This window comes from Neltuma alba, unplaced genomic scaffold, assembly GCF_004799145.2.
Source record: "Neltuma alba isolate B1F8T4 unplaced genomic scaffold, ASM479914v2 tig00003114_pilon, whole genome shotgun sequence".
NCBI lineage: Eukaryota > Viridiplantae > Streptophyta > Magnoliopsida > Fabales > Fabaceae > Neltuma > Neltuma alba.
Genome location: NW_021633146.1, coordinates 21,905 through 40,844, shown reverse-complemented (window position 1 = coordinate 40,844; position 18,940 = coordinate 21,905). Strand labels below are relative to the sequence as shown.

The 18,940-nt window shown below is 35.6% G+C and overlaps 1 protein-coding gene across 1 annotated transcript; it reads right to left on the bottom strand.

Annotated features, from left to right (window-relative positions):
* Positions 1-7,265: 7,265 nt before the first annotated feature.
* On the bottom strand, positions 7,266-16,012 carry LOC114740332 (uncharacterized). Its single transcript, XM_028928462.1, has 5 exons — positions 16,008-16,012; positions 8,987-9,030; positions 8,670-8,867; positions 8,142-8,357; positions 7,266-7,980 (listed from the first exon to the last, which is right to left on the bottom strand). Exons 2-5 carry the CDS (start codon positions 8,987-8,989, stop codon positions 7,741-7,743), a joined length of 657 nt encoding a protein of 218 aa, XP_028784295.1. The 5' UTR covers positions 8,990-9,030; positions 16,008-16,012; the 3' UTR covers positions 7,266-7,740.
* Positions 16,013-18,940: the final 2,928 nt, after the last annotated feature.

Below are 18,940 nucleotides of genomic sequence, written 5' to 3'. Positions count from 1 at the left end.
TGTGACATTGTTTAGTTTTGGAGAAGAGTGATGTGAGAAGAGAAAATGGAATAAGGAGGAGGAACGTGCAAAGGTAGTTGAAAGGAACTGTGAGGAAGAAGGGTGACTTATGTATAACTGACATCGTGACGAGTCTTAAGAGGCACCACTTGTCGTGTTCCTTTGCCTCCTCTTCATTATTCATTCCTTTCATTTTCACTTCAGTCTTCCCCATTCACGCCATCCCATATTTAATTTATTGCCCATCCACTCTCCTACACTTATTCGATAAATATAATATTTATGCATAAACAGAAGACATACAAAAGAACAAATTTTACATATGATTCAATCCAAAAAATCAATGAGCTGAGGGTGCGAATTATGATGATGGATACAACAGAACCAACCAGCCCCTTATTGGCCAAAAATCGAAAAAGGAAAATTATTATATAATTCCACATAACCTATTCATCACTAAAAAGTCTTTGCACAATTCAAGATACTTAAAAATATTTAGGTTGTTTCATGTGAAATTGCACAGTACTTTTTGGAACAACCTTGAAGCGTGAGACGCCCACGAGAAAATGACGAGAATGAGTAGCTAGTTTAAAGTTTTGAAATAGGGGCGAGTTGCATCCAAACCACAACCCCACGACTTCTTTTCATTCAGTCATTAAGTTGGAAAGTAAAGTTGACCTTTATATGTTGCGAACTTTGAGAGATTCAAGGTCATTGAGATGGCAATTATTTGCCTTCTTAAATAATTTAAGTGTTGGTTTTTCAGTTTGGACAAGTTAAGGAACATTATTTTTGTGAACTGATAAGATTTCACACGATTGATTAAGTAATTAAGCATTCACGGGACGCAGAATAGTTTTCACCCCGAGGACGAGTCGCACAGAATAAAACTCATTAACTCAAAATTTTAATACTGGAGAGACGTTGACCCATCATACTTTATATTCAGTGAACCAGGCCTCTGCCCACATTGCATGTGCCACGACCAACTACCTCCCACCCACAATATCACATGCCCAGAATTCGGGGAAAATAAAAAACATAAAACATAGTTAAATAAAACAACATCTTATAAAAAGCATTAAAATTATATTTGTAGTTGGAGTTGCGTGCGGTCATAAGATGGTGAAGTCCCTAATCATGATGGATTTGGGCCCACGGTGTCTGATGGGCCCCATGAAAAAGCAATTGGCCCATACAAATCTCGACAGCAATACTTGGATGATGCTTATCCAGTTTGAAACTGCACTTTTATGGGTGATCGAGAGCACGTCTCTCCTATTTCTCCTTTCGTACGTTACGTTATTCTCATTTTGCCGCCTCAGGGATTGGTTGTGACAGTCTCGTCTCTCCCATATTCCATTTCATTCCCACTTCTCTCCAATTATTCGCCCCCAATCTTCTCTTCTCTGCCCAATTACTATGCTTTTTTGCCCTGCATGACCAATTGCTATAGGAGAAGTACTACAATCACTCGGTCATTTTAAAATTTTAAGTTCATATATTAGACTATTACTCCTTATTTCACTTTGTCTCTCCAGCAAGAACACTTCATTTTCTAAGCCTTGCTTTTTCTTTTTTTTTTTGGGTAGTGTTCTATCGTTGGCGCTTTTGGCAGGAAATAAATGGTGTGTTTACATTTGCAGAGCCAGCAAAGAGTCAAAAAAGAAGGAACAGAACAACACAAGCTAATTATAGAAGATGGGAAATCTCAGGCCTCTGTAATTTCAAAAGCTTACTTCCTACCTGCCCGTGTTGTCCCACATTGTCAAGAATTGATCAGAAAACCCAGCTACACAACTGGTTCCTGCAACAAGTCAATCGTATATTTTTAGAAACTAGGATTACTATTCAAAGACGCAATGAACATATTGAGTGTTTGTAACTAGTTGATTGGATCACACCCAGGATTAAGTGTATTAACTAGAAACTCAAATGGGTTTTGATTTGAATATTTCGTATTTGCACTTTTTTTTAATATCCTACAACATCTAAGAAACAAAATACTGTGTACTTTGAAGTTAACGGTATAACCTGCACGTTTCATATCAATGCTTTCATTTGTTTTATCATTACCTGTCAAGACTACATTTTTGAATTATTGTAATACTATAAAACCTGAGTCAGCACAGCGTTGATTGAAAAATTTCATCAAGATAAACATTAGTTTTATGAATCATTTAGTTAACTTCTAATTTAAGTTCCCCCAAACTAAAATTTCTTCTCACTCCAACTCAGATTTAAACCTAACAGAACGACTGAAACTATAGATATTCCACATCGTCATGTGTCATTGATGTTTAAAGAAAGGTTTACTAGACACAGACGACATGTAGAGAGCATTATTATAGACATAGATATAAGCAAAGTAGGTATTGCTGGTAGCCTGAAACAGATAGGCAATGAGAGAGCAACAGCACAAAGCTAAGGACCCACTTAAAGGATGATGGAATATGATAATGAAGATGGTGTGAATAAGATTATGGACGTGGAAGAGGCCTTCTTTTTCTTTACCCATCATCATCATCATTTAGGGTTAGTAAATTAGTGACATCACGGCTTAAGCAACTTGATTAACTAGGCCCCACTTAATTCACTTGCACATAGCAACTTGTGAAAAGAATGGCTCAATCTTTTAATGCGGCGTTCGTGCTTGATGAGCATAGCGTGATAGTGAAATTGCAAACCCTAATTCATTAATTTAATGTAAGGAAATCCTTTCATCTTAATTAAATTATTAGATGTAACATGATTCACGTCGGATGTATTCATTTTTAATTACCCAATTATCAATTCAGGGAGTTTTAAAAATATACTCCTCTGGTCCATATAAAGGTCTTATATTTAGGACCGGAAGAGTAGTTTATTCCGGTTATTATGTTTTGTTTTTACTTTTCATTTGTGTAGTCGTGAAAGATTATTAAACGAGCTAGTTCATGCTTTATTAGTCGATCACGTTTGATGTCCTTCTGAAATATATTTATCTGTTGATTCCAAAGAAATATATAGTAATTAATTACTTTGGCTTCAAAATAACTGCTGTTTTAAAATTTTTAAAAAATATTAATTATTTCTATTCCTTGCTAATTCCCGATTTTTTGCTGTGGAAGAATATATGTGCAAGAGATATATAGTTAAAAATTAAACGTCACTATTTTTTCAGTGTTAAAGGGCATGATAGATTAAAATATGAAGGATACATTATCAGATTTGAATTTTTTAGAATCTAACTATGGCATTATGTCCGAATTAACTTATAATTTGTCTGAGTTGTATGTGGGATGGTGAGCAAATGAACAATAACAAGAATAGAATGTGGAGAGTGAGGGACAAATCCACCCACCATTTTTTTTCATGTTACAGTGTACTCTGATATGGCTGCCACAATGCATGCATTTCCCCATATATTTAACATGCAGAACCCAAGCTTCTACATATTTATCTGTCTTTCAAAAGTTACAGACCCTGCATTTTTTTTAAAGCTTTTAAAGTCTCCATAATCCTCTGAAAGAATCTTTAATTTGAAAAATATTGTCAATACTTAATGTCTTGCAGATGTGATGTCCTGAGATGTACAATCAAGACGCATTAATAAGGCAGGCCACAAACCACCGAATCCATTATCCATATATCGAAACGGATAGATCCGTAAAATCAGAAAAATATATATGTTTTGTTAAAGAGGAGATATATATTAGATATATATAGGGCAATTATATATATTCAACTTCTATTCTCTACTTTCAATGACTAAGTCTATAGTATCTGCTTGCCAATAATAGAGATTCTTATCAAGCTCCAACACTGATTGGAATATTTTATCTTTTCATAAGATTATATGCTACGTCACTTCTCATATGTTTCACTTGGTTGAAGTAAATAAAGTGAACCAAAAAAGTTACGAGTACTGTAATTTTTTTTTAACCATCCCATTTGCCATAAAGGATGAAACATTGTCACGGACTGATGAGTCTTAAAGGCCAGGGTTTGTCTTTACATAAAACTGATGATACTTGTGAAGAAAAGTGTGATATGATTTGTGACGGTTTTTCAGTTGAGATTTGCTTGGTCTATGACTAAGTCAACATTACGGGCCGCCTAAATAAACATCTAGTAATGTTTGAAATTTTTTTCTTTTTCCATTTTTTGGGGAAAAAAATGGGGGAAAGGTTCAAACGTTGACTATAATTACAGGGGTAAGATGAAAGGCCGAAGCCAACGTTGGTGTCCCACCACATACCATTGGGTGTCCCCAAAGAAACAGTCATGTTTTGGAAGTCAAACTTACTGAATGATTAGTTGGAAATTATTACCAACATCACTTGTACTCCCAAATATTTTAACAAAAGTCAAAATATCAAAACCCTCCTGCTCAACATCATAAAATTATACTAGTCTGTGTGTGTGTGTGTATTCTTCTACAATGGACCCAATTCTACGCAATCATTGTTCTTGAGTAATACTCCGATAAACATATTTTCAGACAATCAAGTTGCTCAAGAAAAATTAATTAGATGTCCTATACCATTACCTATAATTTTATTGTTAAACCAGGCATTCATCCTCGGCGATGCACATGACTACTAAGAATTTGATGATCTAGTGTAAGAAATGTTTGGACCGTCTGATACTGAAAAATAATTTGAAAAACAAATACAAAAGAAATCTTAAAGAATATGAAAAAAAAGAGAAAAAAGCCCAATCAAACGTAAGTTGGCACATCAGCTTAGGAATAGGAGTAACGGTGAAAAATGGGACCAATAGATGTTGGTCCTATTGTTAGAGTTTATAATTATTTAAATATAAAGTCTTGAATGTAAGCCCGTAAAAATAGATGAAAGCATGAAACACTAGTTCCGAACGTGTTTCTTTTGAGCTTTGATGATATTTAGTACCTCTTTGGCTTCAGTTTTTTTTTTTTTTAAATCATGTTTGCACCTTATGGGACCAAAATTATTTTACATATTTATTTCATACAGCATAAAATTAGCCTTTTAATCTGATAAAAAAAAACTAAATAAGAATCCCAACAGACGGTTGAATGAAAACAGGAGGCCAAAATGGGCGAAAAATGAAGACAGTGGGGTGGGCCAATGAGGGAGGGGAAGTGGGCATCAGTGCCTTCGTCTATTGGCTAGTGCGAGAATGGCAGCAGAATGTTGTGTGGCACCGATGCCTCCCCCCTCCCCTTTTCTTCCCTCATTTATCTATGGTTTTATGATGCGTCGGACATTTGACCGCCAAAACCTCGAACTTTCCATGCCACGTGTCACATTCCTCACCCTTCAACGAATCCCCTTCCATCATCGTCACCCATCTCATGCACCCGCCCCCATTGGCTGCTCGACACGTCATGCCACGCGTCACTCCTCACTCCCCCCCACTCCCATTTCTTTTATTATCACCATTATTTCACCCTTTTTATTTAATTTCATACAGTACTAGTACTCCGTAACATGGCCATTCCACGTGTCGGCAGCACCCCCCGGAAGAATCTACACACGTTCGGAGTCCCCGCTTGGGCAAAACAAGAGTAACTTTCATATGCACGGACCGCTTGGTCTTGTTCTCGTGCAGATTCTCGGGCTCTTCTTTTTTTTTTTAAAAAAAAAAAGATCATGAAAAGAACAGAAGAGAGAGAGGGGGGTTAAAAAGCATGGTCAAAAAGTATGACTGCGAAACGTGGTCGGTAATATGACTCCTATAGTCCTATGTGCCAGGATCAAATGAATACGGAAGCTAGTAATGGAAAGAGGACCCCAGTGGGCGGAGCCCACACGTAAGGCATTGCCCAGTCACGTGTGCAACTTCTATTTTTCCACGTTCAACGTGTGGCAGTGTCAGCTCTGAAGTGACGCCGCCCTCCTCACACACTACCCGGTGGTAACACAATAAAAAGCAGAAACAACTAACAACCCTTGTGATATGACACCAAACGCCCTTCACTTTAGGCCCCTACTCCCTCCTATTTATCGTTTATATTTAGGGTGAATATAATTAAAATTTAATAATTTTAAAATTAATAATGTTATGTAAGAGTATAGTTGGTAAAATTTTGTTCTTCAATTGAAGTATTTTGTATTTTTCATTACATGTAATACATTCTTAACTAGGGAGGCCAACGGAATCCTTGTTAACCCTTTGAGTGGGAAGGAAACTTGAGCAAAATGGTGAGGGAGGGAAGTTTGTGCAGGCCCAGCTCTAGCAGGGAAATATCACATTAAGCATAATTCCTTTCTGCATCAACAGTATCCGCCATAATCTTTGATTGGACCCACCGGCAAATTTAATTACTACTATGGAAAAGTTCACATTCATATTCAGTCACACCACGTGTTCACGTTATCACTAATCCTACTTCGCTTTTCCTCTTCATATAATACAAGCCGCGCGTTCAAAGTTGGCCAAGATTCCCAGACCCCAATTTTTTTAATTTCCCAATCTAACCCTACATTGATCTCAGGCTCTGAGCATCATCACCGCCGTTTGGTGACAGCCAATCGTCACCGTTGATTCAAGGCGAAAAAATTGTAGGCCTTGCTTTGTTATAACCCACGTACTACGGAACCGCCACGACATTAAAAAATATTTTTTTATTTACTTATGCCGGGCGGCTGACCTGCACGCTATTTTCAAGAACCAATACGTCGCGCTTTCCCGCAGGCCAATAGAAGAGCGACGCGTGCGAATGGAGACAAACGCGAACTCAACCCGCCCCACATAAACCGGCTTCCGCGGGTCCCACAATGTTGGGACGCTTGTATTGCCTTCGCCACTGACAGCATTCCTGGGCACTCACACTCACCACATATTATACTGTATTTTTTAAAATTCCGAGAAATTCTGTCCTATAATATGCCAACCCGATCTTCAATAAATTACTCCCATTCTTTTCTACACGGTCCAAATAATCAAATTTTATATACATTAAAAAATTAATTAAAATTTATTTAATTTCAATAAATGTATAGAATGTGTAATTTATTCCTTTGAAAAAAAAATTTATTCAAAGAAAAATAATAAATAATATTAAAAAATTTTAGACAAATTATTAATATCTCTTATAATGTCAAAAATTAATTGAAAATCTTTTCTTCTTCTTCTTCTTTTTTACCAGCTAATTGAAGATCTCATAACACAATCCGAGTAGCAATCTCATTCTATTTCCAAAATCACGGATAAGGGACAAAATTCAATAAAAATTCTTTTTGTATTTACGGACAGAAATAATTGCATCAACTAATAGAGGCATCGGATTGGACGGATGCAGGGAGAGAATTTAATAAAAATTCTTAACTTCAGCATTTCACATATATTATTAAAGGGACACCCAAGCACCTATTTCAAAGGAGTACTATTTAGTATATTTACAACTCGACCACCAAAACTTAGGTATGATAACTGGTAAAAAGCCCGTCCTATGTATTTTCCTGATCATATATATATGGCTCCACCGAAAGGAGCTTTCCTTATTATTTTGCTACACCGTTCTTTTTTTTCCTCACATCACCACCCACTATTTCATAGATGCCTTATTTTCTACTTTCTTAACCTTTTTCCCCCCTTCCTATTGCATTTTCTATATACAATGCTAGAAACCACTACCCACAGGACAAAACACTCCGATCCCAGAAGGGTCGAGTATTGCTGCTGAAACGACGTCGTGACACTTGCACTGGTACGTAATATTATATCTGCGCGAGGACCTGGTAGCAAATTAACCTAAAATACTAAACTTTCTTAGTATTCTATGATTAGTCCTCCCATGGGGGCTCTGTGGGGGATTCCCTTTCTTCTCTTGGCCGTTCTGTAATTCACCGAAGTTGGAGGCGGCGTTGACGGAGTGAAGCTCTGAACCCGACACTTGCCGTTCTTCTGCCGGCCATGGCTGCTGCTGCTGCTGTACGAATCCTCCGAGTCTGACGCCATTACCTCCGACTGCTTCTTCTTCTTCTGGAAATCCCTCGACGTCCCAACGATCTGTTAAAAAGAGACCATGTTCAGATCCAGTAATTCCAAAAGGCAAACTTTTTCAGTTTTTCTTTCCCAATTTGTTCCACAACAGCTTAACCAAAGAAGGACATTGTTCACTTTTCTGGTTTCACGACTCAAACTATAAAGGCATTGAGCAATTTAAGTACCTTGCAACCCAGAGAACAGAAACGGTACGAATCCAGAAGGCTCCGCTCACAGACTTCGCAGGTGTTAGTGACGCCCTTTCCAGGCCTGGGCTGAGGCCTCTCGTTCAGGAATACTACTCTTGCGCTGTTGATAATGTAGGTCTGGACGCCACTTATGTCTAAAACTTTCTGAATCTCTGAGACCCTAATAACATCGTGGTATGAGGACCTCCTAATCTGCCAAAAAACATGAAAGTTCGGTTTCCATCAATAAGAGTAACAGAACACGAGTTTCACTCGGTTTTATGAACCAATGAATGCCGAATGGAGAGTGGAAATCAGAAAACGGTTGACAGTTAAGAATTTATAATAGAAAATTATGATAACAGAGCTCAATTAATGAGGGAAAGATGTGACTTTTCACCAGAATCCGGAAAAAGAACAAGAGTGGTGATGATGAAAACAATGAGCCCAAGAGATGAAGCACGAATGTGAGGAAGAGTAAAGTGTTTTTTTTTTTTTTATTGAGTTATGAAGTGAGGAACGAGCCTGAATGGCACGGTGGTCTTTGTGGAAGGCGAGGCAGAGAGAACAGAGAGCGCCGTTCATGCAATCCAAGCAATACATATTGCATTCGCTCTTGTGGGAATCAGCATGTGACTTGCATTGAACAAAGAAGCTCTCTCTGAGCAGAGGCTTCAACCATGGCGGCCACCTATTGTCCTCATCGCCAGGACCGCCAGCACCCTTTCCAAAATCAAACAACAGAACAGAAATCACAATCAGAATCACACCCAGAAAGCAGAACAGAGCATCAACACAAGCACAAAAAACAATGAGAAATATTTGTAAGCATCAACTAATACCATGATTCTCCTGCTCTTGGGTTTAATTTCCTTCACAAAGGAGTCTTTGCTTTCGATCGCCAGCTTGAAAGAACTGAGTAGAGACAGACTCCGATGAGCTAATGAGGAATGTGAGGGATTTTGAGAGAAAATTTAACCAGAAACTTTTAGAAGAGTGAAATTGGTGCGAGAGAGGGAGAGAGAGGGTATGTACAAGGGAGGCGGTAGAAGATGATGGCTTTAAGACAGGGAATAGAAGAAGGCGAACAAGAGAGGGGTCGTTCTTATCCTCACGAAGTCGACAGCCAAACCCAACTCCGGACCCGAACCAAGCAGATGCGTTGGGTGCAAGGAACTCGCCTCCTTCTTTGCTTTTTTATTTCGCTTTCAATTTTTCCTTACCCGGCTTGCTTTGGTCTCATCAATTTTGTTAATTTAATTAAACTAATGCCTCAGTTCCCCTAATTAATTAAACCCTATGATCTCAGACATTATTATTCGTGATTAACGCATTGGTATATATAACATAGTATTTTATTGCTGCCTCGGTTTAGGCACATACATGAATTTCGCCCTCAGTTTGTTCCCAGTGTAATTCTCATTACATGAGGCTGCTCCTTTCCACTCTTGTCCTGTCCCCAACTTGTTTGGTTTCTTAATATTTAAGTCACTAAAAACTTGATGACCAGTTCGGCTAAGCTGTTTGGGTTTTGTCCTCAGTATGAATGCCTGCTCGGACTATTGTGTAGGGCTCTCCCAAAGTGTCAACTTCATGAGCAATGGGAGTCAAATTTTGAATTTTGAATTTTTTATAGTATTTTTATTTATGAAATTCGGTAAAAAGAAATCCCTGTTTATAGATTTCAATTACCAGAAAAAAACTAATACATTTTCATAGGAGGAAATAAAGGTATTCCTGTTTGAAAGTTTTATTAGTTAGAAAGACATGATACATTTTTACAGCAAAAAATATTGGTACTGCGTGTAAAATTTCATATACAGAAAATATCGATAATACTCAAATTCAAGTTCTTATGGCTAATAAAATTTTCAAATAATAAAAATCTGGTCCATAAGATTGAGAATTCTGATCGCGTTGTCAATCGTCTTTCATATCTCATGAATGATTTAAACTAAAATTTGGTTTGCTTTCAAGCAATAGTCTTCAAAGTTCACAATGGAAGGATGATTTAAATGTTACAAGCCAAAAGCAACACTGCAGGTTGGGTTTTGCAAACAATGGAGGATGGGATGAAGAAGGCGAGCTATATATATATATATATATTGAGGAGCAAAGGAATGATGATTGATGAATGATGAAAAAGGACAAGCACCGGTAAAGAAAGGTTGTATATGAAATAATTTGAGAGGTATTAGCTGGAAGGGAGGGCACCACAAGCTTGTCCCTAGCTAACCCTAATCATGCAGCAAGGTTAGGTCGGTCGACTTGCTTAGCTTGGCCATCCCCAATTTCTGCAACAAATTCTATTTCAATTCTTCCCACTCTCACATTTTAATTAATGTTCTTTCAACAAGCTAAGTAATCCTTCATTAAAGATGCTCAGTAACTGACTCAAGTTTTTTAGCACAACAATTTTCACCTTTTAAAGTATTCTTAGATTTACATGCAAGACATAGTTTTCTTAGCATGTGTGTTTTTTTATCCACAAAATTTGAATTTGGATGTTTACTCACAAGTACATATGGAGTCAATTTACCCACAAGTGTTGTTCCTAATGGAAGGAGTTATATATAGTAGTCGTTTAGAGATGAAGTATCAAATTTAAGCCTGAAATCAAATAAGTGCAAAATAACATTTTAAAAAGAGTTAACTTCAACTGAGCATAACAATATTTGAATCTGACTTAATTAGATAGTTAAATAAACAAAACATATTGGGCAATTTCAACCAATTTAAATACCATTGATAGTAGGGTGTCTATTTCATTAGATGGTGGTATAGTATATTTATATAATTTAAATTAGAATATATATACACGCTCGCACATATGTATTAGGCTAGATAAATCTGTATCCAAATTATAATATATTATTTATAAATGAAATTATACAAAATATTAGAATTATTGGTTCCAAATGTCGTCAAACAATTGGCGATGACATCACGTAAGGAAAAGGTAAAAGTTAGATATCCAAATCTATAAGTACACGTGAATTTGAAGATTAAATTGATAAATTGATGCTATGTGACTTACAATTCAAAACGATTCATGATGCAACTAAACTACTGGTATTTAATTTAATCAAATTTATATATGTTGGAATGATTGGAGTTTAGAAGGCGAAAACTAACGAAAGGGGCATAAAAAGAACGACAGGAGAGAATAAGTGGTAAAGCTAATTAAGAGTAAATGTTTTGTCTAGTGGGTTTGTACAAAACAAGAATAGCAAACTCAACAGAAAATTTAATGGAAAAACATAATACAATTAATGACAATAATCACAGCGTATGAACATAACAAACTCATCAACTTAAATAGAATAGGAAATTTAGAATGCTAAATATGAAATTACAAATAAATCATAATCAATTACCTTAACCGTAAAAACAATACACACACACATATATAAAAAGAACCTAATATTGGGTAAAAGGGAATAAACCTGCCTTCTTCTAGAAAATAAATTTGGTTTTAAGTAAAAAGGTAAAAGCCTAGAAGCCACGCTCTGCAATTCAATATCCTCTTTCATTACTTACCCCATAAAAGGAAAATTGAGGGAAAAAATCTCCCGTTAAAATTTTATTACTAAAAATGATCTGATAAATTTTTTATATACTAGATATTTTTTATCAACAAAATTTTTAATGAGACTTATCCAATTTTTTTTTTTTAAAATCATCTTTCGTCAATTTTTTAATCTTCAGTCTCCACGATTTTGTGGGCATAAGAAGAATTCTAGTAGGTAAAAAGATGTCAAAGTTCCCGATAAAAAAAAAAAAAAGATGTGAAAGTTCAAAAAGGACACGCAATGTAGTTAGTTAGGATGGGAAAATTTCTTTTCTTAATAAATGCTCAACGTAAAGCAGCCACTAATTTATAATTACTCATGGCACTAATCCTTAATTACCAGCCTTTATACTGCCACTGATCCTCTGCCGAATCTAGCTATGATTGCATTCAAATTTTTAAATCGCTGGGGGGAAAAAGTTTATTACTTTCGTCAAATCAGTCGAATACTTTTCTATAATATCAAATGAAAATGTTAGCAACAAAAAATATGAAATGAAAATCGTTAATAGAGAAATAGAAAACTCATTGGCAGAATAGAAGAACACTGGCAAAGTTAAGGAAAGTTGGAGAGAGGTATTAAAAGTAGTTAAAACTAAATAAAATCAGTAGACAAAAATAAAAATTAAGAAAGAAATAAGGAAAGAATGGAAAATTAAAATCTACTTGAATATGAAAATTTTAATTTATCAGATTATTCTCATTTGCTCAGGAAAAAAAACAAGAAAATAGCGGAAAAGAAAAATTGGCCTAGGATGACGGCAAATCCTATGAAGCTTTTAAGCTTCCTCCAATGCTTCGTCGTGTTTTTAAGAATCGCAGAGACTTTTCAACAATGAAAAAGGCGAATTGCATCATTTGTCAACGAAACTTGCAAGTTGCAACTTTGTTCACCGCCTTCTCTTTCCCATCCCTCTGCCTTTAATTTCGCATTCAACCTCAACAAAACCATACATCAACCCCACAACAAATCAAACTACCTTCCTCTTTATCCCATATCGCTTCTTCGTTCTTTCTCATCGCTTTCTTCCATGGGAAAATTTGTTATAATGTGAGCTCACCCTGAAAACTATTCCCTTTTCCCTACTGTGACGGTATAATCAGAATGGCACAGCATCATGATGAGACCCCAACAACACATTTCTTGTTTTCCTCTTCATCAATTTTATATTAATTAATGTGTAATCAATCAAAGGATAAGCACTGACTTGGTTTGTCATTATATATGATTTTGGACGACATTCAATTTTGCGGTAGTAAGTGGGAATCGCGGGAGATATTTATATATTATTTTAAGTTCTCTAGGGTGGTCCATGCCTCTCTATCTGCTAAACTATATGTACTTGTTCACTCTGAAACAAGAACCGATCGACACGCTGAAAAAAGGTCTTTAATCAAATCAAAGTTCAAAAACTACATTTAAAAAATGAATTATGGAGTGTGACTTTGTTGCCATCAGCGGAATAAAGTAAATTCGAATCCATATATCCCTATAATTAACACTAAACAGTGCTTTCAGCATATCGTATTCTGATACACCCCTGCACTCTGCATTATTATTTCGTATCTTGTTTCTTGTCTTGTAGAACAAGATTGTACAAGGCATTTTCTATTTTTAGGATCAGTTTCGAAGAATTTCATGGTGGTCGACCGATGGATCAAAAAGATTAGAAAAGGGGTTTGACGGGACGCAATAATCGAGCTCGGTCGGTCTCCACGCGGAGGACACAATTATGAATTATGAGATCAGCATAGTCAATAGTAATTCCCATGAATTACTGTGTCTTTGTTTGTTTGGAAAGCGAGAAAATTCGGATGAGTCCTACCGGACAAGTCTCCGCCAGAAATACCGCAGAATTTTCGTTCGTTGCTTCTGAAGGAATTGTGTTATAGTATATTAATACTAATCGTGGCTGGCTAGTTATTATTGTGGGTAAATTATTGAACTTTAAATGCTTTGCGGCCCCGGGCAGGCTTGCCCATTGGAAATTTTTGTATCCCGACAAGAGGTATTTACACTTTTGCAAGAAGAACACTGTCAAAGAAAACAATACAGAGAATCTTTCAACTGGTAATTGGGTATAGTGATGGCAATTGGAGTGTAGTCATCACTAGTGGGAAATCCTCAGAGAATAAGCACAGAAGAGAATTAGAATTTCGTTTTAGACTAAGTATACCGTATGTTATTTTTCACCATCAAAAAATTAATTTTAATTAACTAAGTCAATTGGCCATCTTAAACTGGGCCAAAATGATTACAAGCCACACTAAGAATATTTATTAATTATCCTAATAATAAAAAAATAGTTATAATATAATAAATATCTCACAACTTTTTCTTGTTATAGGAATAAATAATCGAATTGTTATAAGATCAAGAAATATTAGTAAAATTAGTTAACCTCCTTAAATATGTTACAAATTTAAAATTCTTTATAAAAAAAACTGCTCATGTTAAATAATTGACAACGACTTAATTATTTCGTATAATTAATAGATGCAACGCATGATAAAAAATGCGATAAACACATCAAACAATATAATGGTCCAATATTTTTTTTTAAATAAACAGATTAGTCTCTTACAAATAGAAAGAGATGGAATTTTTTTCTTCTCGTGTTTTGTTGAATGTCGTACTGTGAGGGATATAAATGTTAATTAATTAATGAGAATTGTAAAGATGAAAATTAAAGTGGGGAGAGAAAAGCAATGGATGAGGGTTGAAAGTTAAGGGGGTGTTTGGGAAACCCAAACCATGGTTTCAGAAGCACTTTTCCGCAAAACGAGGTAATTTTCTCCACATATTTACTTCGTAGTCCGTAAAAGCACTTCTGAAACCATGGTTGGTTTCTATCCAAACACCCCTAAATGGCGTCCGTGTAAAGGTCAAAGGGAAGCTACTCTGATGAAACCCTTCGCTTGCACACCACCGTTGACCCAAACTTTTGGTCATTGCCTCATTCTCTGCATTGACCCTTCAAACTACGTCGTTCTGAGTTTTATAGCCCCTCCTCCCAAATGTCTTTTTGTCTTAAATATAAGAGTTAATTAACTAATTTAAATAAATTAAAAAAATAATTTAAACTAGTTATTTGTAATAAATAAATATTGTCTTTTCTAAAATATTTTTGTTAATCATCAAGTATATTGGGTAGAACTATTATTATTATAAAGACTACTTTAAGAGAAAATGAATAAATATAAAAGATAAAGTGGATTTGAAACGAGCATTTATATTAAGAAATGGAGGTAGTAGCTTGTAAAAAATAAACTATGACATTAATTCAATTAATAAGCATTGATTTGATATGCGAGAGTTCATTATATATATTAACTAAAATTAGCAATCAGCATTTGCCATCTAAAGAGGTGCAACATAATATATATAAAAAAAAAAACAAGAGCCAATCAACCATTATGCAGTACATTTAAAAACAGAAATAAACCAAGCAACTGATGCCCCCAAAAAAAAAAAAAAGAACCTAGCAACCAACAAACTAGTTATTAGCTTAACTACTTTTCGTATCCAATTTAAAAATCAAGACAAACGTCCTTGTATGAAACGAAAAATGATGGTTATGAAATTCAGCGTTTACTTTTTGTGTGTTGGGATGGAATTTCAACACCAGAATGTCATGGCACGGCACGCTGTAATTAATAGTAGCAGTGAAATCGTGTGAAGGTCGTACAAACAGTACATACATAGAAGAGTCGGCAAGAAGAAGAATAGGGATGGATGGATGGATGGATGTGAAGGAAAGAAGAAATGATGAAAGGGCAATATAATCAAAGTAAAATAATGTTTACGATGTAATTAAAGTGGGAAAGTGGACTGAAAGAGACGAGTTTCTACTTTCATAAAATCCAAAAAGGTGAGGCGTAGTGCGAATCACACTGAGCCTCCCACATACTTCCCCTTCTCATCAACCACTTGCTTTATTTATCTCTCGTCTCACCCTTCACCGAATAATTAAAAATAGAGAGAGCCGGGGGGGGGGGGGGAGAAGATAGCGATCGACGTTGAAATTATGAATTTCATGACGAAAGAAAAAGATAAACTAAAATGATAGTTAGGGTTTGTAAACAATGGAAAGAGGGATGGAGAAGAGATGTGAGCGGGGAAGGGTGAAAGTGAAAGTAGAAGGATGGATGTCGTAGGAAGCTAAGTGAGGATGTTTGGATTGGCATAATTCAGCGAATGTAGGTTTGGAGTTGAGATGTTATGCGTCTCTATCAGTGGTGAGTAGGACCCCACTCTGCAACTTGCAACTCTTCTCGTCCACAACTTTAACCTCTCTCTTCTTCTTCTTCTTTTGTTTTTTAATTTTTTTAAAAAAATCGGCTTTATCACCTTCCTCCACGTATTTCGCCCATGTTTGGCATACCTGAAACACCAAAATGGGAGCTTTCTTCTCTTTTTTTGATGCACAGAAAGATGAAAAGACTACATACAATAAAATACCATTAACTTGCATTGTTACATCGAACGAGCGATTCCCTTTCTTTCTTCTTCTTTTTTTAAGTTTTCTTTTCATTTCCATCACCTAGTTTGGGGACATATACAATAGACACACGTGGAATTCTCTTAATATAAATTGAGAGCCCCATTTGAATTTACATTCAAATGATCAGTCCCCACTCTCGATCACAAGCTACCCGTCTCCCTCTGAAATTGATATCGTGTTGTGAAGACCCATAATTCTATGTGCCAGAAACTACTCATTATTGCCTGGACTATGTTTATTTTGGGACAATTAATTAATTTGTTGGTTTCGAATAGATAATTAGAGCTGCAGATCAGAACAATATAAAAGCTTGGACTTCAAAGCGACCAGTATGAGCGTACGTGAGGTGATTTTGGAAGTCAGGGAATTAGATTTCTGATGTGAACATTGGTTCTGCTTCTCCACCCACATACACAGCCTCCTCATGATCTCAGACCCTTCCATGGCGGCTTTTAAAGCTTGCTTTATGGATTGCTAATGAAGAACTTCAAAAATGGAAATAGCACGTGATTATTATTTTTCGTTTCCGGGTCTGAGGAAATACACAGTACCATGTGATCATTCCTTTTCTTCCCTTTCTCTGGATCATCCCAACTATGCCACAAGCTGTCTCTTTCAGATGACCAAGCTCAATTTCAACAGGTTAGATCTACTCACCCTACGGTATACAAGCAGAACCAACAATCAAAATAACCGATGAATGGATTTTTCCATTCCAATTATGGAGTGTTCAGGTTCTATTTTGATAGTTTAAATTAATTTCACTCTTTTTCACTTTAATAATAGTGCTCTAAAGTATTATACACCTAAATTGAGGTTTAGTTTATTTTAAATAATAAAGTATGAAAATTTTATCTCCAAAAATGTTTAGTTAAAAAAGGCCCGTTTAGTGATTACTAGATTTGAAGGTATCATTAACAGACATAGTTTTTTTTTTCTCGGTAATTATAAGTATCTTCTTATTGAAGGCAATCATATTTAAGACACTGTTGAATACTAATTGTGGACACCTCTCCTAATAGAGATTCAAACTTTGGTATATTATATTATGAAGGACTAGTCCCTGCTGTTAGTTTAACTCCTGTTGGTAATAGACGTACTTTGTTTTTGATAAGTGGGATATCATTTCGGCTTTCTGGATTTGGAGCTAAAAATTTAATTATTTAGATGAGAATTTATTTTGAGCCCAGGTCATCTTCATTGTGCTTGGGTGAGTCCAAACACTGATATGGGCCAAAATCTAATTGCCCTGTGTGCGGCCCAATGGGCTGCCGATGTCAATAAGTCCAACTCACGGAATTTGTTTTCAGTGAGCCCAAACATTGACATGGACCTTGCTACCAGACCCAATGGGATCCTGACCTCAAATACAATTTGATATGGGCTTGCTGCCAGACCCAGTGAAGCCTAATGTGGAATTCAAGGCGTAATTGATCAGTGGGAGACTTTAAACATAGAGAACAGAATAAAAGATTTTACCAACGGGTTGGAGTTAGTTTCTCATAACATGATAAACCATTCGAATCCTTATTGAGAGAGATGTCTATATTTAGTGCTCGACAGTATCACGAATAGGATTGCCTGTAATATAAAGATACATGTTCTTCAGCAAAAAAAATAAAATAAAAGATTTTAGCAGCAGGAAAAATGGGGGGGGATAGAATAAAAGAGACGCCCAAACCAAAAGGCGGTGTAGATGGCTGTGGACCGAAATATGGAACGCGTCGGCTTCGGTTATAAACAATAAATCAGGGGATGATGCTATTTGTTCACTAATACCATGATTTCAAGTTGAAAATCATCACACGTGGGGCGGATGAAACACGCCCTTGTTGAATTTGGCCACAGGTTAAATCAAATTGAATTTCACGCTTTGAGATTGAGCCCATTTTCTTATATAACTATGATAACTGTACCGCTAATTTATTATTTACGAGAACCAGCTATTAACATATAGAGTATTGTTAAATAGAAATAAAATTAAACATTTATTAGATTTTAAAATATAGTTGCTGAGATTAAATTTTTTTAGTTTCAGTAAAATAAATTGAAAATACCTTCTAAATAGTATAGAAGTTGAAGGAAAATGCATAATTATATGCTTTTCCAGTTCTCTTTATAAGTTTTAAATTTATAGAGAGATACGGCCCGTTTTATATAAGTTTCGATTTAAGTTTGTCTAAATATTTAATATAGCTCTTAATTATTTATTTTATTTCTTTTGCTATACTCTTTTGTCACATTTGTTTGTATATTTTCTTTCGTTCTTTTTTAATCTATTACAACGACTATTTAAAAATAAAATTATATTTCTAACTTATTTATTATTTTTAATTAATTTTATATATTTATTTTTAATTCGTGAATTATCTGTTTAAAACTCATAATAAATATCACATGGAGTACTAAGGATATGACATATGAGGACTGAGCTGCCAATAAATAAGAGCGCTGCTTCCCTCGCGTGAGCCAACCAAGGAGGTGCCCAGTCAAACAATTCCAGTGTTATTCAATGGCAATGCGTTTGATCATTCGGGTCAAAAAACAACAAAATGCCTTTGATCATCATGCAATTAATATGCATTATTTTTATTGTTAGACTAGACACAAGCAAATTAATAAATAGTTTTTCTCATAAAGCAAATTAGTAAATAGTTTATGCGTTCTTGGATGGCTTTATATCGTCAGCCGTCGCATCAATCAAGGCGGTAGATGAATCT